General features: G+C 44.5%; 14 protein-coding genes across 14 annotated transcripts; 7 read left to right on the top strand and 7 right to left on the bottom strand.

Moving 5' to 3' along the window:
* Positions 1–55: 55 nt before the first annotated feature.
* Positions 56–1,495, bottom strand: KL928_003396 (uncharacterized protein; the record flags this gene model as incomplete). Its single annotated transcript, XM_043203978.1, has 1 exon — positions 56–1,495. One exon carries the CDS (start codon positions 1,493–1,495, stop codon positions 56–58), a length of 1,440 nt encoding a protein of 479 aa, XP_043059649.1.
* Positions 1,496–1,881: 386 nt separating this feature from the next.
* KL928_003395 (uncharacterized protein) lies at positions 1,882–3,366 on the top strand (the record flags this gene model as incomplete). The annotated part of the gene is made up of 1 exon (XM_043203977.1): positions 1,882–3,366. The coding sequence occupies one exon, from the start codon at positions 1,882–1,884 to the stop codon at positions 3,364–3,366; it is 1,485 nt and encodes a 494-aa protein (XP_043059648.1).
* Positions 3,367–3,582: 216 nt separating this feature from the next.
* KL928_003394 (uncharacterized protein) lies at positions 3,583–4,869 on the top strand (the record flags this gene model as incomplete). The annotated part of the gene is made up of 1 exon (XM_043203976.1): positions 3,583–4,869. The coding sequence occupies one exon, from the start codon at positions 3,583–3,585 to the stop codon at positions 4,867–4,869; it is 1,287 nt and encodes a 428-aa protein (XP_043059647.1).
* A 98-nt stretch (positions 4,870–4,967) lies between these two features.
* On the bottom strand, positions 4,968–6,089 carry KL928_003393 (uncharacterized protein; the record flags this gene model as incomplete). The annotated part of the gene is made up of 1 exon (XM_043203975.1): positions 4,968–6,089. One exon carries the CDS (start codon positions 6,087–6,089, stop codon positions 4,968–4,970), a length of 1,122 nt encoding a protein of 373 aa, XP_043059646.1.
* A 162-nt stretch (positions 6,090–6,251) lies between these two features.
* On the top strand, positions 6,252–7,670 carry KL928_003392 (uncharacterized protein; the record flags this gene model as incomplete). Its single annotated transcript, XM_043203974.1, has 2 exons — positions 6,252–6,325; positions 6,533–7,670. 2 exons carry the CDS (start codon positions 6,252–6,254, stop codon positions 7,668–7,670), a joined length of 1,212 nt encoding a protein of 403 aa, XP_043059645.1.
* A 120-nt stretch (positions 7,671–7,790) lies between these two features.
* Positions 7,791–8,972, bottom strand: KL928_003391 (uncharacterized protein; the record flags this gene model as incomplete). The annotated part of the gene is made up of 1 exon (XM_043203973.1): positions 7,791–8,972. One exon carries the CDS (start codon positions 8,970–8,972, stop codon positions 7,791–7,793), a length of 1,182 nt encoding a protein of 393 aa, XP_043059644.1.
* Positions 8,973–9,135: 163 nt separating this feature from the next.
* On the top strand, positions 9,136–10,215 carry KL928_003390 (uncharacterized protein; the record flags this gene model as incomplete). The annotated part of the gene is made up of 1 exon (XM_043203972.1): positions 9,136–10,215. One exon carries the CDS (start codon positions 9,136–9,138, stop codon positions 10,213–10,215), a length of 1,080 nt encoding a protein of 359 aa, XP_043059643.1.
* A 19-nt stretch (positions 10,216–10,234) lies between these two features.
* Positions 10,235–11,416, bottom strand: KL928_003389 (uncharacterized protein; the record flags this gene model as incomplete). Its single annotated transcript, XM_043203970.1, has 1 exon — positions 10,235–11,416. The coding sequence occupies one exon, from the start codon at positions 11,414–11,416 to the stop codon at positions 10,235–10,237; it is 1,182 nt and encodes a 393-aa protein (XP_043059642.1).
* Positions 11,417–11,653: 237 nt separating this feature from the next.
* KL928_003388 (uncharacterized protein) lies at positions 11,654–13,402 on the bottom strand (the record flags this gene model as incomplete). Its single annotated transcript, XM_043203969.1, has 1 exon — positions 11,654–13,402. One exon carries the CDS (start codon positions 13,400–13,402, stop codon positions 11,654–11,656), a length of 1,749 nt encoding a protein of 582 aa, XP_043059641.1.
* Positions 13,403–14,550: 1,148 nt separating this feature from the next.
* KL928_003387 (uncharacterized protein) lies at positions 14,551–15,444 on the top strand (the record flags this gene model as incomplete). The annotated part of the gene is made up of 1 exon (XM_043203968.1): positions 14,551–15,444. One exon carries the CDS (start codon positions 14,551–14,553, stop codon positions 15,442–15,444), a length of 894 nt encoding a protein of 297 aa, XP_043059640.1.
* Positions 15,445–15,503: 59 nt separating this feature from the next.
* KL928_003386 (uncharacterized protein) lies at positions 15,504–17,196 on the top strand (the record flags this gene model as incomplete). The annotated part of the gene is made up of 2 exons (XM_043203967.1): positions 15,504–15,541; positions 15,612–17,196. 2 exons carry the CDS (start codon positions 15,504–15,506, stop codon positions 17,194–17,196), a joined length of 1,623 nt encoding a protein of 540 aa, XP_043059639.1.
* A 178-nt stretch (positions 17,197–17,374) lies between these two features.
* On the top strand, positions 17,375–18,688 carry KL928_003385 (uncharacterized protein; the record flags this gene model as incomplete). Its single annotated transcript, XM_043203966.1, has 1 exon — positions 17,375–18,688. The coding sequence occupies one exon, from the start codon at positions 17,375–17,377 to the stop codon at positions 18,686–18,688; it is 1,314 nt and encodes a 437-aa protein (XP_043059638.1).
* Positions 18,689–19,670: 982 nt separating this feature from the next.
* On the bottom strand, positions 19,671–20,720 carry KL928_003384 (uncharacterized protein; the record flags this gene model as incomplete). Its single annotated transcript, XM_043203965.1, has 1 exon — positions 19,671–20,720. One exon carries the CDS (start codon positions 20,718–20,720, stop codon positions 19,671–19,673), a length of 1,050 nt encoding a protein of 349 aa, XP_043059637.1.
* A 214-nt stretch (positions 20,721–20,934) lies between these two features.
* On the bottom strand, positions 20,935–22,647 carry KL928_003383 (uncharacterized protein; the record flags this gene model as incomplete). The annotated part of the gene is made up of 1 exon (XM_043203964.1): positions 20,935–22,647. The coding sequence occupies one exon, from the start codon at positions 22,645–22,647 to the stop codon at positions 20,935–20,937; it is 1,713 nt and encodes a 570-aa protein (XP_043059636.1).
* Positions 22,648–23,067: the final 420 nt, after the last annotated feature.

Raw genomic sequence — 23,067 nt, 5'->3', positions numbered from 1 at the left:
GCTATTGCATATTGATTACAAGGGTTAGTTTTTTTTTACAAATTAAAAAAGAACTCTAATTTAAAGATGCCCTAGCTTGTTTACGTCTCTCCAAATTCTGCTCAAAGATTTTGTCAAACTCCTTTTTGTCGACGTCCGGCGTCCACCGGGTCTCATACAATGGGTGATCTGCAGGAAGGAATGTTTGTCCCTTCACCCCATACACATTCTCTCGGAACGTGCCACCAGGAACAGCATAGTCCTCCCAGAATAGACCTCTTCTTTGGAGTTCAGGAATGAGCAGTTCAACCAAGTCCTCAACAGATGCGGGAAGAACAGCAGAGTTAAAGTTGAAGCCATCAAGGTCAAGCTCCTCCACTAGTTTTTCAAGTTTATCGGCGACTTCTTCAGGGGTGCCCGTTAATGGTCCAACTCCAGGTGCTTTATTCAGAAGTGCGTTTTTGGTGGGCCGTTTTGCTTTTTTGAAGTAAACTTCGGCGGTCGTTTTAACACCATTGACATTCTTGGTGTCGATTTCCTCTTCGCTATCATACTCGTTCAAGTCAATACCTGTCACGCCTCCAAAGTTTACTGCATTGCGATCTGGCACCTCGTACTTTTTGTAAGATGCCTCTTTCTCAATAGCTTCTTCATGAGTGCGGCCCAGAATCACTCTAGCGGAGTATATCACCTTAATATTTTTTGGGTCCCGACCGAATTTCTCCTTTGCAATGGTTCTGATGTACTTGATCTTCGGGGCCAGCTCCTCAGTTCCACCCAAGACGTACACAAACTCTGCAAACTCGGCGGCCAGCTCCTGGCCCTTCTTTGAGGTTCCTGCTTGAATCAAAAGCGGGATTCTTTGGACTGAAGGCTGTGTGATAGCTGGCCCCGCAACTTTGAAATATTTTCCATTATGGTTGATCTCTCGAACTCTGTCTGGATCAATGAACACTCCGCTTTCTCTGTCGCGGATCAAGGCGTCGTCTCTCCAGGTGGACAGGAGAAGGCCAGTCACGACATCGACGTATTCTGTTGCTCTATTGTACCGCTCGTCATGCTCAGGAAATGGCTCTCCATTCAGAAGCTGGGTACCGATACTGTTGAGATAAGAAGTGACAACATTCCATCCCACTCTACCCTTGGTGAAATGATCGAGAGTTGCCAGTCTCCTAGCAAATAGGTATGGATGCTCGCTGACTGTGCTGAAAGTGACTCCAAAAGAGATGTTTTTTGTTTCTCTGGCAGCAGTGATGATTGCATGGCTTGGATCAGCCTTTGGAACATTCAGTCCAGTCTTTACTGCGTCTCTGTAATTATTCGGACCCTTGTACACATCAAACAGGGTCAAATGGTCTGCAATGAACAGGGCATAGATTTTGCCCTTTTCTAATAGTTTTGCTATTTCTACCCAAGCATCCAAATCAGAGGCAAACCGATACGAAGTGTCACCAGGATAACGCCACTCAGTGGTTCCACCGGTGATAAAGGCAGTGATGATAAGTGATTTAGTCATTTGGACAAACGATAGTACTTCATCTTCCAGAGCTGCCGTGCTATATACCAAGGCCCAGTGGAATCCACACTTTTGCTTTTTGCAACCATTTTTGAGCCTCACTCCGAAAGCTACATTGGCCGCTTTTGTTTTTTACCCAATTAGTACAATGACGCAGGAACGCTGCACCACCACAGCTCAGGCTACTTGGCTTTCTCCGCTAAAACGCAAAACCTCACATCACCGGCATCATTGAGCCACATCCCTGATATGCATCAACAGATATATGTCCGACTGGTGCTCCACACTTACAGAGCTGCGCGCACACCTTTCAACTTGCTACCGGAACTATATATAAGTGCACAATACTTTAACATAGTAAGCAATCAGAATCCCTATACCTCAACATGACTCTTTCGAACAAAGCCGAGCAGGTTACTGAAACTGTTCAGGAGGTGGATACTGGAAATGAAAGAAAGTGGTTCACTAAACTGTTTCGTACAGGAGTTCTGAGAAGCAGCGAAGAATCCAAATTCGTTAGAAAACTGGACTTGTATCTGCTTACTTGGGGCTGCATAGCGTATCTGATCAAATCTATTGATCAAACTAACTACTCTAATGCGTACGTTAGCGGAATGAAAGAAGATCTCAATATTGTTGGAAAAGAGTATAACTGGATTAGCACCTATTTCAATATTGGCTATGCTGTCGGGCTAATTCCATCTCAAATTTCGATGACTAGAGTAAGCACGCCTTATTGGTTAAGTTCGTGTGAGTTTATTTGGGGTGTCCTGACCCTGTCGTGTGCTTTTGTCAAGTCGGTTCATGCTCTGTTTCCGCTCCGGTTCCTGATCGGGCTTTTTGAAAGCAGTGCGTGGCCAGGAATGATGACCATCTTCTACAACTATTATACAAAAAAAGAACTAGCTACACGTGCTGCGCTGTTTACTGGCTCATACTATGCTGGAAGTATGTTTACCGGATTCATGCAAGCCGCGATCTATAAAACAATGAACGGACACGGAGGTCTCGCAGGATGGAAATGGCTATTTGTGATTAATGGTCTAATGACGGTTGCCATTGCCTCACTTGGGTTCTATATTGTTCCTGATTCTCCTCAAAACGGAGGAGCCAAATGGATGACTGCAGAAGATCTTGCTATCGCGAACGAAAGAATGTTTAACATTGGACGAGAAACTAAACGGCAATTTAACCTGAAGCGGGTGCTAAAAATTCCTTTGGATTACCGTGTTTGGCTGTTCCTTCTGGCGTACGTGCCTGCGGTATGGACGACCTCTGTTGCGTACTTCAACTTATGGCTCAAGAGCCTGAAAACCGATGATGGAAGCTTGCGGTACTCTGTCGAACAGCTAAACTTGATTCCTATTGCTGGCTCTGCCGTTCAGCTGGTCACTATAGTCACCCTTTCGAAGCTGGCGGATTTTGCCAACGCTCGGTTTATTGTGCTTGTGGCCGAAAATATCACGCAGCTTGTTGGTAGCATCATCTTGGCTACACGTCCAGAAAGCATCGGCGTCAATTACTTTGGCTATTTTCTTCTCTATGCGCAAGGAGCGAATACGCCGATTCTTATATCCTTCCTGCCGGAGATCTGGGCAACGGCTCCTGACCTAAGAGCCATAATAACAGGTGTCACGGTTGTCATGGTCTATGCCAACAATGCCTGGCTACCGTTGTTTTTGTGGCCCGCGAATGAAGCTCCTGAGTACAAGTATGGCTACAAGGTTACGTGCGGGCTGACTGGAGCTTCATCTGTGGGAATTGTCTTATTCTACTTTCTGGCTTACAAAAGAAGCATAAGAAAGATGGAACTGAAATATGACTCTGAAGAGGCTCTGCCAGTAAATATCTCTACAGAGAGCTCTAAATGAGCTGCTCTTGTGCTGGAGAATTCTGGATCTAGACTGTGGTCCATAGTACCTAGAATTAACACAATCATAGGTTCTCGAATGAAATACGTGGATGTCGGAGTTGCCAAAAAAGGCAATACGATAATCGTAGTCGCGCAATCTCCATAGCTGATTAGCTCACCTGAATAAAATTTTATATAAGCATGGTGGCATCATACGCAGATTAGCTGAAATCTAATGACGGACGTTGCGAGACCATTGGAGATTGCCATTGTGGGAGGAGGGATCGTTGGAGCGTTTGCAGCTGCAACTCTTTCGCGGCTTCCCAACTCGAGAATCACTTTGTACGAAAAGGCAGAGGGGCCGCGAGAAGCAGGTGCTTGGATCGCACTTACGGAAGCTGCTCTTCTCACACTCTCACGAATTGCCAATATCGAAAAGGTACAGGAGTTTGTTTACAGGGGTAAGCCGGCGCCGCTTGCAAGACGTCATTGGAAAACCGGCGAGGTCATAAAGTACGACACTTCCTCATTTCCAAGACCAGACAATTTCGTGCAAGCGAGAACGCATAGAGTTCCGCTTCATAACTTTGTTCTGAAGCATGTCCCGGAAGGCGTAATTAAATACAACCATGCAGCCGTTAAGGTTGATGTTGACAACTCCGGAGCAACTCTACATTTTGAGAACCAAGACCCTGTCCGTGCCGATCTAATCGTGGCAGCTGATGGAATTTATTCCAGGATCCGCAGACAGTTTCGTGTGAACGAGAAGTTGGAATACAAAGGCGTGGTTGCCTATAGATATGTCTTTGATGAAACGCTACTCAATAACGTTGACGGAGTTTTGGACGATACTTCAGCGTGGATGGGAAGAGATGGCACCTGGGTTTTCCTTGGAAAAGTTGGTCTTGGAAAATACGGATTTGTGGCGTTGATTCCTGAGCCTCCAAACGTTGCATCCGATTTAACGTGGAATAGAAGTGCCGGCCAATGGGGAATTTCACACCTGCTAGAATTCTTCCAGGAATGGGACCCATTGATCACCAAGATCATCAAGGTTCTCCCTGACATTCTGGCTTTTCCCCTGGAAAGAGCACCATGGCTTCAGGACCTGACCATTGGTGACAGGATAGCCTTTGCCGGAGACGCAGCTCACCCAACTTCGGGAGTATACGCTGTGGGATCGTCCATGGGATTTGACGATATATGGGCTCTGTATCGGGCTCTTTCCGAAACATCTACAAAGTCTACTAATGACGATTCTGACGAGCAAACAAGATACAATTTACCCCTGTCTTTATTTCTGTTCAACGAGACCAGGAAACATTTCCTCCGGAGGGTGGAGCGTCAAACTTTCATTGACGGCGAGATCAAGAGAAAGTACCTAAATCTTGCCAAAGATGATGCAGACTGGCAACGGCGGCTTCTAAACACTCTGGAAGGATTGGATTGGGTAAAGGAGCACAACGTAGAGCTAGAGTACCAAAAAGTTAGAGACGAGCATTTTCTCAAAATATATACGTGATTAGAGAGTCTTACCAAAGCTTTTATATCCCTCGTCACTTTCATGATGCTGACTGAGCTCAATCACATTGAGCTCGCAATACAAATCTATAAAGTCCTCTATAAAGTAGCATATTTTTTGTATTCACTAGGAATCTTGTCCCAATGATCTTGCTCAACGAGCCACTGCTTGGAGAACACCTTCTTGGCGTAGATGTCCACTGCATCTGGGATGACCGTAACGACATTAGATCCTGGAGGAAGAGACTCTGCAACCTTGATGGCCGCCGCAACGTAAACTCCTGCACTGGCACCCACACGCAGATCCTCCTCATCAATCAGACGGTATATAGTGTTCAAAGCTTCGATGTCTGAGATTTGCAAAGAATCGTTAGCCAGATTAAGCACATCTTTGATGTTATCGACCAGTCCCAGTTTTCCAATACCCTCAACAAACGATTCACCCTCTGCATCAAACGATTCACCGTTTGTCTGGATATAGTGGTGCAAACCTGAACCCTGTCTGTCGGCAATAATGGTTTTTACTCTTCCGTCAGATACTTCCTTCAAATACTTTGAAACCCCTGAAAACGTTCCCCCTGTTCCAGCCCCGGCCACAAAAGCGTCAACGGATCCTTCAAGCTGCTTCCAAATCTCAGGCCCCGTCGTTTCGTAATGCGCCTGTTGATTGACTAGATTGTTCATTTGATTGACGTGGATGGTATTATCGTGTTCCTTTGCATAGATGGCTGCCAGACTGTTCATATGCTTCGGATGGTTATCAGGATAGTTCTCTGCCTTAAAAACTTCCGCTCCCAGTCCGGTCAGCTTGTCTATTTTGGCTTGTATAAGCGTCTCAGGAACAAATAACACTAATTTGTAACCGGCTAACCGACTGAGCACGGCCAGCGATATACCAGTGTTGCCTGCAGTGGCTTCCACCAGCGTGCCTCCTGGCTTCAACCCTCTTTCAATTGAATCTTGCAATAGCTTTACAGCTGCACGGTCTTTGACCGAGCCTGTTGGGTTATGATATTCCAGCTTGACATAAATGTTTCTGCCGATCGACCTGGAAATACTTTTTAGTAGCACCAGCGGTGTTTTGCCGACTTTGGCGAAGAACTCCGGGCTGGTCTTAGGAAAGCACATATTACTAATCAAGTTGCGGTGAATTCGGTCAGAACGAGCTCTTATAAATTGTATTGTGGAGTGCCACTTTCTTGGACAGCATCTCCTGATCATAAGACTTTGCTCCGAATCCACTGTGGCAGCAGCTCGTCAAATGGTTTGTCGGCGATTGCGCAGATTGTTGGCTGAAAACCCCGACACATATGCGTTATCCATTAGGTGCTTGCAACCTTTTAACGTGGAGTTCAGGATGAAGCCATGTTCTACTCTACTAGTATGAGCAATTCAGATTTCAGCACGCCAGTTCTGCCTTTGAGAAGAAACGTTATGAAGGCAAGCTCTGCTCCATTGTATGGTAACATCGCACTGAGACCGACTCAGTCCTTTCAAATTTAATTTTTCGGTCAACATCCTCGCGCAGAAATGTTCGTGTGATTTAATCATACTAGCGTAATATTTCGTTATGTCTGACTTTTAGTCGCAACCGCATGTGCTTTTCCAAGTGTTCCTTATTGTGGCCTAGACGCAGAAATATGCAAGTAGCATAGCTAGATTAGATCGGGTCCGTATATATTGTGCCAAGATGATACTCTCCATGTTTGTACGGCACTGATGAGCTTGTTAGTTGATAGACGGACCGTAGACACCTTTGCATCGGTGAAACCTGTGAGCGCCAGTACGCAGCATCAAACCGCAGTCGCCATTGTTGGGTATGATGAGCCACTAACGGTTCTCACCGAGTATCCAAAACCCAGAATAACGCATCCACACGAGGTTATTATTAAGAATAGGTCCATCGGAATCAATCCCGTTGACTGGAATTGCCACCAGTTCAGGTTCGGGATTTATCACTTTCCTTGGATTAATGGCAGGGAAGGCAGTGGTATAGTTGAGGAGGCAGGGGACGAGGTCAGAGAATTTGAAAAAGGCTCAAAGGTGTTCATTGTCAGTACAATGTATCGTGATAATAGAACTAGCACATTTCAGGAGTACGTTGCAATGGACTCGCGTCTTGTTTGGAAGCTTCCGGAGAGTATAGGATTCAATCAAGGTGCTGGCATAGGAGTAGGGCTTGCCACTGCCACGGTAATTCTGTTGGACTCTTTTAACCTTGATCTGGCTGAAAACTCTCAGCAGGGAAAGACGCTGCTTATATGGGGCGGAGCAACTGTCGTGGGCTTATATCTGACTCAGCTTGCAAAATACCTTGGATTCAAAGTGATTGGTATTGCGAGTTCGCAGAGTCATGCCTATCTGGAAGAGCTGGGAGCTCATAGTTTGATAGATAGAAAGTTGCCACTTGAGAAAATAATGGATCGAGTTTTGAGAACCACAACTCATGTGGAATTTGGGGTTGATTGTGCTTCAAAGGAAAGCACGGAAAAGCTCGTTCAGATACTATCTGCCATCAACGGCAAAAACTTGAAGGCTAAGTATGCTTCCATTGTTTCATCTCACGAGCTGCCATCAGATGGGGTTGAAAAGCGAGAAGTCAGAATAAAGAGATTCCATGAGGACATTGATTTTGGCCATCAGATTGTTAGAGAGACATCAAAACTTTTCGAAACGGGGAAAATAAAAGCTGTCAGGACTAAAGTGTTCAGAGGTGGTATGCGGTCAGTTATTGACGCTCTTAATCTTTTGAAAAACAAAGGTGCCCAAGCCGAGCGTTACATTGTCGAGCTCGACAACTAAATCTAATTCGAGACCTGATTCTGTTGTTATATTTACTTACCATATTCAGAAATAATTGAGATAAGCCTAAAATTTACATTTTTAATTATCGAATGGTGTTAAATTTTGAGATAAACAGGACTATGTGAAAAATTCATTGAAGCAAGTCGGTCTATACGGTTTTCTGCGGTCAGTCTTGGGTTCCCAAAAACTGGCCAATATTTTGCGATCTCCAGCAGTGTAAGGGTTCCGTCCATGATAAACTGCAAAATTATCCAGGAACAATATATCACCGTCTTCAAAACGGTGCGAGTACTCCAATTTCACTGATTGCTCGAAAAGATAATCAAGATACTTTTCGGGAATTGGGTCACCGTTTCCGTAGCTAAGAGGCGGCAAGGTAGCCTCTTCTCCCTTGAGTTTGTTCTTATAGTAGCCAGAGTAGTACGTAGGCAAGCTGCTGAAGATAACAGGGAGCTCCGTATGAGGATGTATGTTCACGATGCTTGTTTGCTGATGTACAATCAAGTCATGCTTATCATCAAACTCAACGTTTTTACTCACCTTCTCATGTGCAAGTTTGGTTGCCTTGGCTTTCATGGACTCCAAATCCTTGGTTCTCAAATCCTCGTCAGTAATGTATCTCCCAAATGCCCCCTTGTCTGTCCACGAGATTTTGAATTTTGAGTCTGTGGAAACTTTGTAGCTGAACTTTTGATAAACATGATTACCATTTTTTTCGTAGAGATCTTTGATGAATTCTGGATATTTTGAGCTTACTACATCAAATAGTTCAGTAGCGTGTGTTGTTGTTGACTCACCTCCACCAAGGGCTGAAGCTTGTTGGGCGAAAAAGGTAAGAATGTGTGGGTATTCTAGATATCTCGAAAACTCTTGATGTGCATGCAGCTTGTTAACATTCTTGCCCAGCTCATCATCATTTCCAACCGAGCTGACTGCATTGTCTATTTTCTGTCTTGTTGCCAGCAGCCCCACTTGATCGAATTCTTGGTAATTGGCTGTTTGGAAGAAGCGGTTGACAATTTGCGAATAATGCTCGGGGCTAGTGGATTTCAAGTTCTGGATGATGACGAGTCCATGATCATTTACAAGGTCTAGCAAAACCCCACTTTTAGACAGCTCCTCAAAGAAATCATTAACAGATTTCTGGTAGTCACCCCCTTCAACCAGTAAGTCAAATGCTATCGGGTACTCCTTTCCTCTTATTATTCTCGCCTTAGCCAGGGGCTTTTTGACCAGTGACACACGAGTCCTGTTGAAGACTCCATAGATTTCTGGCAGCCCAGTGTCAGAGAGAGTCATCAAGAATCAAATCCCGGTTACGAGTCCCCAAGCTGTATTTAAGCGTGGAGAACCTTGTGGCTCTCAATTTACCGTCAGTCATTATTTCCGGTGGCCACAGTTTTTCTGCTATGCAAAATAATACATTGGCTTTGAAGATCTTCTGATAGCTTTTATACGCGAAATGACCGACACAACTACAAAAATCCACCTCAGATGGGGCATAGTGGGGTTAGGACAATTTGCTGCAAAATGGGCGAGTGATGTGCTCTTGAACTACCATTTGGACTCCATTAATGGGAAGCACGTGACACACGAGTTAAGAGCTGTTGTTTCCACCAGTTCACTTTCCAAAGCTCAACAGTTTGTCAGCTTACTGAGCTGTAAAGACAAACAGCCTACGCTGTACGACTCGTACCAGAAGTTTCTAGAGGACGAAGAGATCGACATCGTGTACATAGCTGCTCCAAATGCTTTCCACTATACACTGGCGAAACAAGCTCTAGAAGCTGGAAAACACATCCTAGTGGAAAAAACGTTCACCCTAAATCATAAACAGGCGGTCCGGCTACAAGAAATTTCAGCAAGAAAGAACCTCCTAGTTGTCCATGGCGTTTGGACACGGTTCCTTCCCACTACAAAGAAGCTGGTACAGCTGGTGGAAGATGGAAAGGTTGGAATCGTACGTCGTGTTCAGGCAGATCTTAGTCACAACTGCCCATATGACAGCAGTAGCCGGCTTTTCAATCCAGAACTGGGAGCGGGAGTTCTTCTGGATAATTTGATATACTCAATCACCTGGACCGATATGCTTTTGTTATCGAAGACTGAAACAAATCCAAGCATTTCCTCATGGGCTATCAAATCCAAGGAAGCCCCAGAAATTGATGTTTCCACATCGATCACTCTGCTGTTTGACGATTTACTAGCATCAGGAACAGCGACCGGATCGTTCCTTACCGAGTCGCCAAAAGAAAGTGTACTAATTGAAGGAGATAAAGGGTACATCAAGATTGGGCGTACATCAAGACCATCATATGCAACGTTTACTTCTAGCACTGGCCAGGAAGAGCAACTTGATTTGCCCGTTATTGAGGGGATAGGGTACTACTACGAGGCTAATGCTGCTGCCATCGCCATTGGGAACAAGCAGAATGATTTGACAGAGTATCCGATAAAGGACACTATCAGAGTCCTACAGATATTCGATCGATGTAGACGGGACAACAAGATTTCATTTCCGGAGTCAGTCGAGAGTTTCTGAGAACTTTTAATTCATGGAATCATAGAACACTATATCCTTCAAAAGTAACCTGACTGTAAAGCTTCGAGTCCGGATCAAAGTACGGTTTTTCGGCTTGGGCAATGACCCTAGTGCCATGTCTGGTTTTGGGGTAGTAGTCAAAGATCCCAGTATGGAAATGAGAACGGTTATCCCAGATTGCAAGGTCATTTTCAGTCCATTGCACACGACATTGGTATTGCAATGATCTCCGTATATGGTCAAACAAGTACTGAAGAATTGTATTGCTCAGGCGCTCTTCAAGACCCACAATTTTGGTTGTGAAGTTTTCAGCAACATAGAGCGATTTCAGGCCGGTGGTAGGGTTGGTTCTCACCAGAGGGTGAACCGTTGCTATAGGAGGTCTCCTTGTTTTGTAGCCTGATTCTGCAGCAACAGCGGCTTGACCAAAGCCACTACTCTCAGCTGAAAGGGTTTCAAGAAACGCCCGGAATTTGGGATCCAGGGACTCATAGATTAGGTAGCCATTAGCAAATAGCGTGTCTCCTCCGATAAGCTCTCCATTTTCCGAGCGTGGCAAGACATCAAATCTCAATGTGGAAATACCAGCACTGTTGATTTCATAGGGAACATCTGAATGCCACACCTGAGAACTCAGGCCGCCGGTTGAAGTTTCGTCCTTGTAGACAGGATGCACCCAAGGAAGATCGGGAATAATCCCGCTTTGATGGTGGATGTGGGGTTCTCCAAAGTATGAGGTAAACTCAATCTGTTTTCTGATGTCAAGGTCGAGCTGGTTCCTGACCACAACAACACCTCGCTCAGACGCTAGTCTTGCGAGCTCATTTTTTTGCTCGTCAGTAAGCTCCGTGAGCTTGATCCCAATAAGTTCCGTTCCACAATAAGGAGTGAGATGCCGGATTTTTGTAGCTGCTTCGAAAAGCGACTTTTTCTTAGGATTCGATAAGGAGCCACGGTCAACATAATCTGACCTCTCTTTGTACGGCTCCATCTCCCATTGAGTGTAGTTGGGATATTGAACACCCTGCTCCTTGGCATACAGGTATGGAGAGACATTAGCCGGTGTCCGATAATCTGGGAAAAGGTTTCGCAAGCCTTCTGGAATGGAGAAATTGAAAGATGTGGAGGTCTCTGAACGCAGCCGCAGAGTTCCACTTGCAGTAGCAGGTTGTGCAATCTCCTCGTTTGTTTTCGTACTCATCTCTTGATGAATCTCAGAACTCCCGGTATTCCAGCATTTATGTTGGAGACTTTGTGAGATACGAGTGCATAAGCTACATGCATGTATCACTGACAATTGCGTGAGCCATGCGTGTTTTTAGTCGTGGCTCAAGATAAGCTGTAATGTGCAAAGAGATAATTCTGTACTGCAAGTCAGCTGACGGCACGTGATCAGATATCATTTTCTAGTTTAGGCTATCTCGGATATATACACATTTTAATGTTCAAATAGATAGTCCAGTCTTTTGTTTCCGGCATCTCTATGGGTCGCCAAGTATTGCTCCTTTTCTACCTTAGACATCTTATTCCATCTTGATTTTTTGTAATTATTTCTGCTGATGTAGTACAGTTTGGTTAGCACGAAAAGCGAAATGTTTAAGCAGCATAATCCAATAATCACCTGGTTTCCCCTATGGTACTTTGGTGCATCATCACTGCGATAAATGTAGCTTCCAGCTATTCCCGCTAGCTGGATTCCAATGTTCGACATCGGTGCAGAAATTGCTCTTGTTCTCACCGAATATGACAAACGCGAACACCAAGACACAATAATAGCCTGAGCAGATGGATTTCCAATCGCGAAAAACATGATCGCGTACTGTGCCCACGGACTCAAAGTATCAACATGAACGTACTCCACAATGACGACTATCAAGATCCAGATTTGTTGCAAAGAGCAGACGAGAGACCTCTCGTCGAGCACTTCCGACAGGACGGTGATCAAAACGATTGTGATACTGGTCATCACCTCAATAGGGATGTTTAGATAGATGATCGGATCTTTTCCGAAACCTAGGGCTTTTAAATTGATGTTCAGGTACGCCTTGATGGGATTTTGTGGAATCTGGAACATGAACGACAAAATCAGAACAGGCCACAGATCGAAATCTGACAGACTTCTCAGGAACTGCCGGAAAGTAATTGCTTCCCTATTGTGCATACCTGACTTGGACGGATCGTCTCTGAGTAATCTATTTGTGATTATCTTTTCCTCAGTCCTAGTGAATATACCCTTAGGATTAAATTTAGTTTTTGTCTGAGTAGGACCCGGAACCATGAAGAAAAAGGAAGCAAGACCAAGCACTAGTGTAATCAAGCCGTCGAAAAGGAAGAGCCATCTCCATCCTTCTTTACCATTGAGATTGATTTTCAGGAACCCAATTGAGAGCAAGTTACTGATAATGCCAGAGGCAGCATCAGTTAACCAAAATAGCGACAATCGTAGTCCCATCTGATCACGTGTGTAAAAGTAGGAGAGATACTGAACAGCATCTGCGATAAATCCTCCTTGAGCAATTCCCAGCAGGAACCGAGTTGCCAAGTATGACTTCGTCCCACTTATGAAAAACTGAAATAAGGCCACCAGACTCCAGGCTGTGACCTGAATCGGAATCCACCAGTCAGGTCCAAAACGTTTTCCAATCAACTGAGAAGGAATCTCGGAGATAATAAATCCGACAGATCTTAAAGTATTGCCATTATTGTAATCATCCGTAGAAAGTTTGAGATCTTTAAGAAGTCCTCCAGCAACAGCGGAGCTCAAGTTTCCTCGGTCCAAATTGAGTGCAAAAAACAGGAGACACACCATAGTCAAAATGCGTAGATCTATCTTCCTGGTGAGTTTACGCTCCTGATCATATGTCCACCTGAAATACGGATCAAAGCTATTGTAATTTTCGTAACTGGGAGGAGGATAGTACTGTCTGGCCACCTCAAAGTCAGGGTCCTCAAAATAAGACTTCCGAGTGGCGATAAGATGGCCATCACGCTTTCTCGTGAACAGTTTTGTAAGATTCCTCAACTTAGGGAGTAGCTGATCAGTTACAACTGGAACATCAGCGAGTTCGTCGATATCTGTTGGCCTATACACGATACTCTCGATACTTTCGTCTGAGTCGTTCAGACTAGCGTGGAGCTGCACCTCCTCGACGACAACGCCTTTGCGCTCTTCAATGTCTGACTTCATTGCTTCACTTTAGTTGAATCTGACAATCATTATCCCGCTCTTTATATAAGCGAATGCGGCAGACCTGGTTACCGTTCTCCAAAAGCCCTCCTTTTGCGCCATAATTAATTTTTGACAAAAAATTGGTAGCCACAAATGATTTCAGCTGATCAATCCTGCATGAAGGAAGACTCTTTTTCCTTATACGTAATGCGCCACAAAAACTTAGCGTCGCTTGCCAGTGCCGAGGTTTGTAAGCAGCTTATCGGAGGTAACCTTGAGCATGGGGAATATGCTGGCCATACATGATTCCCTTGTATCAAATTTTCCTTTTTTTAGCCATAATTATATGCATTAGTATGGCTACTTATTCATTTTTCATATCCTTGGCTCTCGAATATCTATGATCCTTTCCTTTACAAAGCACAAGATTCGACTAATATCTAGTATGATCACAATCAAAAGACTTTGCTTTTTGGTTGAAGATCATTGAAAGTGTAGGCTTTAGCTCCATTTTGAATGAGGAGTCACAGACGAAGATGCCAAAGCCTGAAAACTCGGAAGAGATAATATCTTTGGCTGCTTACTCTGTGATGGAGATTTGAAGCATATGAAGCGCAGCTTCACTACGAAGCCTCGCACACGTTCGACGTTTTGCTTCCATTCTTCACATAGAGTAACATGTATGTGTACGCTTCTGTGTTAGACCAGTGAAGAGCAGCATAATCTGTAGCATGAAGTACCCCAGCACCTTACACAACCAGATGATTTGTTCGATTTCAAACCGGTTACAACCTGTGAGCAAATGATGCCACTGATCAGATGATAAAGCAAAATCTATGAAAAGGTTTTCATGCTGTTCATATTAGGTTATAGGTGTACCTAGTCTTCACCGCAGTACCTCATCACCTCCACTAAATTGCAGAGCCAGTGCTTGGATTGAGATAAAAAAGGTGAGGTTTGGCCAAAAAAAATTCCACTTTTTCGAGGTACGTCACTTTGTGGTTGATTACGACCGGAAATCTAAAAGAGTAATAAACTTCGGAGAACGTTAAATTAGAGAAAAATGATTCCCATCATACCAAGCCAATCATGTCTGAGTTTCTCTCTCCTATATTGAAAGTACATAAATACCTCTCCTGATTATGGGTCTTCAATTTGAACCCAAAATGACCACCACTGTCGAGACCACAAGCAGCTCGTCGCTTTCTGTTTCACTTCAGCTCCAAACGTCTGAGGATTCGACCGCCATCGCCATGGGCGATTTTGAGTATCCGTACCGCATACCAGATATCAAAGATCCTTACATCAAGAGAGACTGGCTGTTGAACCAAATGGCTGGTGCGTTCAGGATATTTGCAAGAAAAGGCTTCAACGAAGGCCCTGCAGGTCATATATCCGTTCGAGACCCGATCGAGCCAAACACGTTCTGGATAAATCCACTAGGAGTTCACTTTTCTCTTCTCACCCCTAAAGACATGGTCAGAGTTGACGAGCACGGAAATTATGTTGACGGAAACAAAGCCCCGATTAATCGTGCTGGCTTTAAGATTCACTCTGCTGTGCACAAGGCACGGCCAGACTTGAACGTCGCATGCCATGTTCATTCTGTCTGGGGAAAGGCTTTTTCGGCACTGGGGAAAAAACTCGACATGCTGAACCAAGACGCATGTATTTTCTACAAGAACCACGATGTCTACCGAAACTTTGGCGGAGTGGCAGTGGAAACCGAAGAGGGAGAAAACATCGCCAAGGCTTTTGGGCCTACCAATAGAGCCATGATCTTACAAAACCATGGGCTCATCACAGCTGGATCCAATGTTGGAGAAGCCTGCTATTTGCTGTGCTTGATGGATAAAGCCTGTGAAACCCAGATCAAGACAGACTCAGTCTACGCTTCAGGACTTTATGACAGAATTGTTATCCCTGATAATGAGGCATCCTTTACCTACAGAGTAACTGCCACTTCCGCTAACCTTTATGCCTCTTTTTGCAGCGATTACGAACTTGAAGTTCAGCTTTCCGAGGGAGTTCTAAAATCCATGACTTCTTATCATAAGTAGATTATATAATCCAAAAACGATTTCAAAAAATATTGAACGTTATCTAAATTTGAAATCTCATGGCCAATCCCAGGAGACAGGGCTGTTTTTGCTGTAAGTCTGAAAAACCACTCTACTAACGTCACAGGCCGCAAACGCAAAATCAAATGCGATCTTGCAAAACCAAGCTGCGGGCACTGTTTGCGATCGTCTTATGAATGCGTCTACGGGGTACAAGCTATTCCAAAAGATTTCAAGCTTCGCAAATTAGCCAAGAGACCAATCCGGTTTGTAGACCCCAACTCCATCAAATTTTGCGGGGCCACTGTATCTTTTTCTGGGGGCACGGCCCTAGAGCTCGAAGCGACCAAAGAGGCCAGAGAAGATGCACTGTTTAGAAAATATCTTGAAACTTTGGGGTGGCATCTCGGTGGATGGTCGTCATGGATGTTGGGGGTCGACCTTTCTTCTGATGACGCACTATTGTACGATGCTTTTGTGAAAGGTTTCATGGTTGCAATATCGCCCCAACTGGCTCACGAGAGCTTGCAGCCTTCGTCGGTTGTCATTCCTCGCGGCCTTCATAATCCAACCTTGAGACATGTTTTCTATGCCTGTGGTGCAACCTACCTGTCATGGAAGCGCCCTGAGTACCGTGGATTTGCTGAGCAGAAGTTTTTGCAGTGCATGAAAGAGTTACAGTGGTTTTTGAACCAAAATTCTCTGGTCGGTAACGAGGACTGGCTGCTTATTTGCATGGTCACTTTATGCCTTCGTGAGAAATATCAATGTGAAAACACCGCCAGAAATGCGTTTTTCCTAATAGCTTCTCTGCAAATCATAGAATGCTGGTTGCTTAAGAAGAACCTGCCTCTTGAGTCTTTCAACCAACTACTAGACGCCTTGGCTCTCAACCAGACAGATTTCAAGATGCTCCCCATAGTTAGAACGGATCTTGAAACTAACGAGGCCACTTACTGGACAGACGAACTTTCGTACATGCTTCGAGAAGGTGATGTCACTAATTTGGAGAGAACTATCCTGGAAAGCTTTCTGTACAACTATTCTGTTACACTGTTTGCATGCGAGCCTTCTGTTGTTCACTACATCAAATCACCTTTCCAGGTCTACGCTGAGCTCAAACCGTATCTTCTGCCTCCACTATATCATTGTCCGGCTTGGTGGATGAACAACCCTATTATGGGCGCAGCCCTATCTGCATTCGAGCTCGCAGCAAAGACAAATTGGCTATCGTTGTTTTTCCCCTTAAATGCCAAGAATAGAATGGTTGCAGAAAAATTACTGACTTTGTCGAAGTACTACCTCCCTCCCGTGCTTCCAGAAAACGTGAAGTTTCATGAACCTGACTTTGTTCAGAGACGACTAATGGAGAGCTGTTTGATAGGCAACATTGTGGCAAAGGCTTGCACCATCTTGTTATGCAAGTTGCTCAACCCAAAACTACAACCTGACGCTCCTGAAATACAGGAGGAGATTGACAAGCTCTTTTTAAATTTACGAAAATTGAGTCCTCACGCTCAATCGTCTGGATTGTGTTCGTGGCCTTTTGCTGTGGCAGGTGCTGCAGTAATAAAGGAAGACCAAAGACTCTATTTAATAGAGCGGATAAGGACCTTTGGGGTCATGAAGAAATCCAGTGGTTTGATGAGCGTCATGCGCTTTCTCTTCACTACCTGGGGTAGCGACACTGATCCTGGCCCAGGTTGGGATGTCCTTCTCGATAAGGAATATCTCCGAAATACATTTCTTTAGCGGCTGCCGCTCGAGCCGTTTCCGACAATTTTACTCCGAGATTTTATTCTCTTTTGGGATGGTCGTGTCCAGATAATTTATTTATTCTCTTGCAAATGCCTTATCAGTTTGGTAATGCCAATGTCTATATATTAGGAGAATCGGAAGATTGGATTTGTCAGTGCATTGCATCCTCAGCATGATTTCTGAAAATTTAAAGATCCAAGAATCAGAGCTCATAGAGACCATACATTCCACAGCTCAGCAGTTTGGAGCACATGGAGTATGGGGAGATGATCCAACAGAAACGGGAGTTTGTAGACTTGCCTTAACGGATCTTGACAAACAAGTCAAAGACTGGTTTATCAAAGAGACCGAGTCACTAGGATGCACCATAAAAATCGACAACGTTGGTAATATTTTTGCAACATTCCCTGGAAAACACAATGATCATCTTGCAACCGGTATTGGATCTCATCTGGATACGCAGCCGACAGGAGGAAGATACGATGGCATTTACGGTGTTCTTTCCGGTTTGCAAGTCTTAAGAACACTGAAGAGTAACAATTATGTTCCTAATTTCCCCATCACTCTTGTCAACTGGTGCAATGAGGAAGGTGCACGTTTTCCGATGAGTATGATGGCCTCATCTGTATGGGCTGGTCTAACTAGAAAAGAAGACGTCTACAAACTACAAGATGTGTTTGATAGCACTGTCACTGTTGAAGACGAGCTGAAGCGAATTGGCTATTTTGGTGAAGTGGACTGCAGTCACCGTTCCAATCCTTTAAAATGTCATTTTGAGATTCATATTGAGCAAGGGCCAATTCTAGAGGCCTTGGACAAAAAAATAGGTGTTGTCACAGGAGCCCAAGCATTTTCGTGGATTGAGGTCACTTTTGAAGGAACCGCGCAGCATACTGGAACCACGCCGTTGGAGTTTCGTCAAGATGCGTTGCTTGCCACTTCGCAAGTGATCTGGAAGCTTAACGAAATGGCGAAAAGCCATGGAGGACTGGCGACAGTAGGCAAAATCTCGATAGAACCAGATGTTGTCAATGTCATTCCTGAGAAAGTTTCCTTTGCGATAGATTTCAGACATTGTGACGATAATGTACACAAGGTGATGGAGTCAGAGGTTTTTGGTATTATAGGTCAAGCTTCCAAAAATACGGTAGGAAATGGAAAACCGTTGGCGTATTCGACAAACCTGCTTATCCACTCCCCTGCATCGCATTTTGATACCAAAATGCTTGGAATCATTGAAGATTCTGCTTCGAGTATTGTTGGTGAAAGCTTGTCCCATAAAATTGTCAGTGGTGCGGGCCACGATTCCTGCAACACCAACCATGTCGTTCCAACTGCCATGATATTCGTTCCTAGCAAGGATGGCATCAGTCACAACCCAAAGGAGTATACCAAGCCGGAAGAAATATTCATAGGGTTCAAGGTTCTACTTGAAACAATCTTGCGGTACGATGCCGATCGCCTGAGCGAGCTTGATATCAATTAATGCTAATATATTTATTTTGCAAGAGTTTATTTTTGATTGATTAGCATGGGGAAAGTCTCCACGTATAGCCCCTTTCAAGGCATTTGTAGAGCTTGTCACCCACTCAAAGGTGCAGATATTAAATTGAAATCAAGCTCATGAAGTTTTTTGATCATACACTCCTAGACCTCCCTTTACAACATTTGTACTCATGCCTCACAAAGTTGTAGCTAATCCAGCAGCTGCCTTCAACATAATGAGTTCCTGTCAAAAGCATTTGAAAGCTATCTTTAGGTATTCAGCATACGTTTGGGGATATCTCTCGTTGTGGTAGCTGCAAAATCAGTTTTGTCTATTGAAATTCGTGTGTGATAGCTTTAAAGAATCCCAGTGACTTTGTCTGTATCTTGGCCTTGATGGTAGAAAAAAAGATCAAAGAAGTTCCTCAAAATCTCTGATATGCAGCGATAATTACAGTAAGGAAAATGTTGATATCTATCTTGCAAAATGCTTCAACCTCTAGTCGTTTCAACGAGCTGCCCTAAATAATCTTCAGACCTATATGAGGATTTCTTGAGCTGTATTCCATTGCTGACTGCAAGTCAAATTATCACTTGGCAACTTGTGAACGATAGCTGTACCACACTGATTCTGAGATCAAGCTCATTATCAATCCGTTTAATTATTGTAAAATAGCCATTCTTGATTATGCAATCACAAACTGAGGTCTAGCGGATCAATCGAGCTGAGGAGCATTGCAAAATTAAGCGCACCCAAAATGATTGGAATGCTGTTTGTTACTAGGCATGCATTGAGCCTGAGCTTTATTGGTTCCCTCGACCACTGCATGTTAGACTTTATTATCACTTCAAAAGCGTGAGGGAGCGATGCAAACTGTGCTGAAACAAGTCATTTTTCCTGAGCACTTGCCAGGTTGTGATTATACTAAGATGGAAAGCGAGTTGTAATCAGCATCAAGTCCGGAGAGAATATATTTGCACATTCAGTAGCACTCAACATTCACCAAGGCTCCTCTGGTAGCCAAACTGCAAAAAAATAAGTGAAACTCTGAGAATATCCACATCCCGCTTGCAGAAAAACAGAAGTTAGCACAAACCTCCCCAGTAATGATTTTTCCTATAAGAGCCCCAGCTGCATTCCAAACGTGAATGCCATGACCACATCCTGAGTACACGTTGCCATGGATGTCGCATTTGATGCCATCTGGGATTCCATCATCACAGAATGCAAAGACTCGTTTGTTGAATAATCGCTTGCTATCAACAACGTCATATTCGTAAATAACGCTTGGGTTTTTGGGATTGTGAGTGAAAATTCCCTTCTCTTTATCCATCTTGACTGCCCCAGTATCGGTAACATACATTTTCGTATAATCATGATTGAAACAGAGTCCGTTGCACATATCAAACTGGTCTGCAACCACGCAGAGTTCACCCGTCTCAGGACTGAATCTGTACACCTGATTTGGGAGCACGGGCTCTTTTTTGAATCCTTGCTCGAATCCGTAAGTAGGATCGGTAAACCATATGTCACCTGTTTCATGATGCACAACAACGTCATTTATTGAAGAGAATTCTCTCCCAAAGAAATTATTGATTAGGGTTTTAGTTTCACCTGTGACTGGGTTGACTTCCATCAGTGACGAGGGATGCGTGAGATCGCCCTGAGCACAATAGAGGATGTTGCCTTTGTGCTGACAAGCACCATTTGCTTGAATCACCCCGGAGTAATCCAGCTCCTCAACCTCGTAAGATTCACAATGGACCCGGTAAAGCTTTATGGGGTTGCCAGCGCTGTAATTCGACGTAAAGTATATGGAGTCTGTCTCCCTGTGGTAAACCCCAGCTTCATGTGCAAATCGAAAATCCCGCGTCTCAAGGCATGTCAATTCAGGAGACAAGCCCAGAACAGATCGAAACTCTTCATCAAATAGATAAAAGCCTGGTTCCGCGCATACTGTTCTTGCGTAGTCCAGATCCACTAACTGGCGTTTCTTATCAACCTCGATGATATCCCTATAGGTCGCTCTCATTGGCTGGGGAGCTTTATTCAAAATAAACTACTCCCACATTTGATTACCTAAAACATACATTAAGGTCGAAAATTAAATAAAAATAATAGCAGCACGGAAAGCACGGAAAAAGACGTGCACAGCACGTAGCGATTCGAAGCAAGATAAAACGTCTCATACACTAGACCATGTCTGGAGATCTACGTTAGAATAGAACCGAGTATCATTAGGCCTTCTAATCGATGGTTTTCTCGCGCAGAAGGATCTTGTCGTCCTTGATTTCCTCCACTCTGCCGCTCTCCACATCGCTTGCCTCCGGAGGGGTGACCGCTGGATTGCCAACACCGTTTATAGGAGCGTCGTCCTCAAAGAACCCGTTGAATGGCACCATGTATTCAAAGGTCGTTGGCGCATCAGCATGGTTGTCTGGATATATTTTTGGTTTGAAAATCAGGCCTAGAATGGTGTATGCCGTGAACCCAATGAGGAACGTATACAGCCAGCCGCAGTTGAAGATATCACTCACCGTCTCGTTCAGAATGTTTGGGTGATATAGTCTAACAAATCCAGGAAGAGCAATCACCGGAGAAATGACCCATGCAAACAGTCCCCACATGTTGCAACCGTGCCATTTCCAGTACAGTGATCCTGGCTTGGCTGAATAGAGAGACGGAACGTGCAAGTTGCCCTTTCTGAGCACAAAGAAGTCGGCGAGAATGCATCCCAGAAGCGGACCCATGAAGATGGAATAGGAACCCAGGAAGTTCAGGAGCGTTTCAGCAGAGTTGACTGTTTTCCATGGAACCAAAGCCCATGTCAGCAAACCAATGAAGAGCTGCCCTCTGACAATAGAAAAATATCTAGGAACCAGAAAGGCAATATCTGCAGCAAACGGAATGGAGTTGGCAAACACGTTAGTGCCAGCGGCAGAAAGCGAGAACACCAAGGCGCACAGGAAGATGGCAGTGCGGGTTTTTGCGGACCACTCGTGGTCTAGAATTGCGTCGAACATATCCCAGATACTCCAGTAAGACTCGCCGTAAACTTTTTTCAGTGCAGAGTTACAGGCCATACCCAAGATCAGAACTAGCATGGTGGTGAGGATCACACCGACAGCCTGAGGAATTAGCACATGGGATTTTCTTTTGGAGTAACGAGCAACATCTGGCTGATTCACAATCATTGGAGAAAGCGCACCAGCAACAGAATTGAACACGTACATCCACTTGTTTCCAGTTGAAGTGTTGAAAGTTCCTTTTTCAATCTCAAAGTTCCCAGCTCCGCCCGCCTTCACCATGCAGAAGATGAAAATTCCAAAACACGCGATAGGACTCAAAAATCCCTTCACGGTGAAAAACCATCTGATTTGACGTGGGTGCAAGAACATAAGAGAGAACTGCCCCAGCCAGAAGACCAGGAAGACGATCATTTGGGCAGTGGTAATGTCAGCGCTCGCAGGGAGGCCGTTATGGAGGTTCACCCAGCGGTGGCCGAAAACACAGCGGAAGCAGACAACAAAACACATCGCACCGTTGTAAGTGTTGACACTGAACCACATGGCAGCCACAAACATACGGGCCAGAACAAAGAACTTTGCAAGTCTAGGACCAAACACACTTCTGGCCAAAACAGGGTATCCTATATGGTAGGATGCACCGGGCCAAGCACTGGCTGTGACCATCAGAGCAGCCCAGAAGCTGGCAATAAGAGAGGCGTAAATGACCTGGCGGTAGTCAAGTCCCGTCGACAACACCAAGGAGGGGCCTGTGTTCCATGCTGTGACTGTGAGAGAATTTTGGAACCAGACAATGAAGTAGTTGTACATCTCCCAGGTCCTTTCCTTTGGTGGAGTCGGGTTCAGATCATAGTTAGAACGTAACTGATCCGGGTCATTTTCTGAGTCGTCTCTGATAGAGATCAACTGGTCCAGCCTTCTTAGACGATCCATAAAGAATGCTGGAGGACTTTTTTTTACTTATCTGAAGATTTTTTGATGGATGCCGTTTGGCTTACTTTTTAGGAAGGAAAGGTGAAATTTTGCATATTCAACAATAGAACGACTTTTTGGCTGTTCGGCATTCTCAAAAGTCTCACTCATTTCAGTAAAGGCTTATCTTTTATCTTGACTTCAATTCCGCTACTGCTGCCCAACCAACCACAAAGTCAGCTCGCGCCGAGTGTTGTTGCGCGCGTTGTGACAAATAATGGGCTGCTCTTTGACAATTGGTTCTACAATGTGAAGGAGGTTCATGCATTCGGAGTTGTTGTTTGGCATATGTAGGTTTGTCGCATAGAGTTGATACATTTGCTGCGCTCGTCAGCCTCCATTGCGGGTAATTTGCTTTTGGTGAGGATCACGGATTATGTT

The sequence above is a fragment of the Ogataea angusta genome (genome assembly GCF_019207475.1).
Source record: "Ogataea angusta isolate 61-244 chromosome Unknown 61-244_NODE_6_length_652341_cov_89.526226, whole genome shotgun sequence".
Lineage (NCBI taxonomy): Eukaryota > Fungi > Ascomycota > Pichiomycetes > Pichiales > Pichiaceae > Ogataea > Ogataea angusta.
This window is presented reverse-complemented; position numbering and strand designations above follow the sequence as displayed.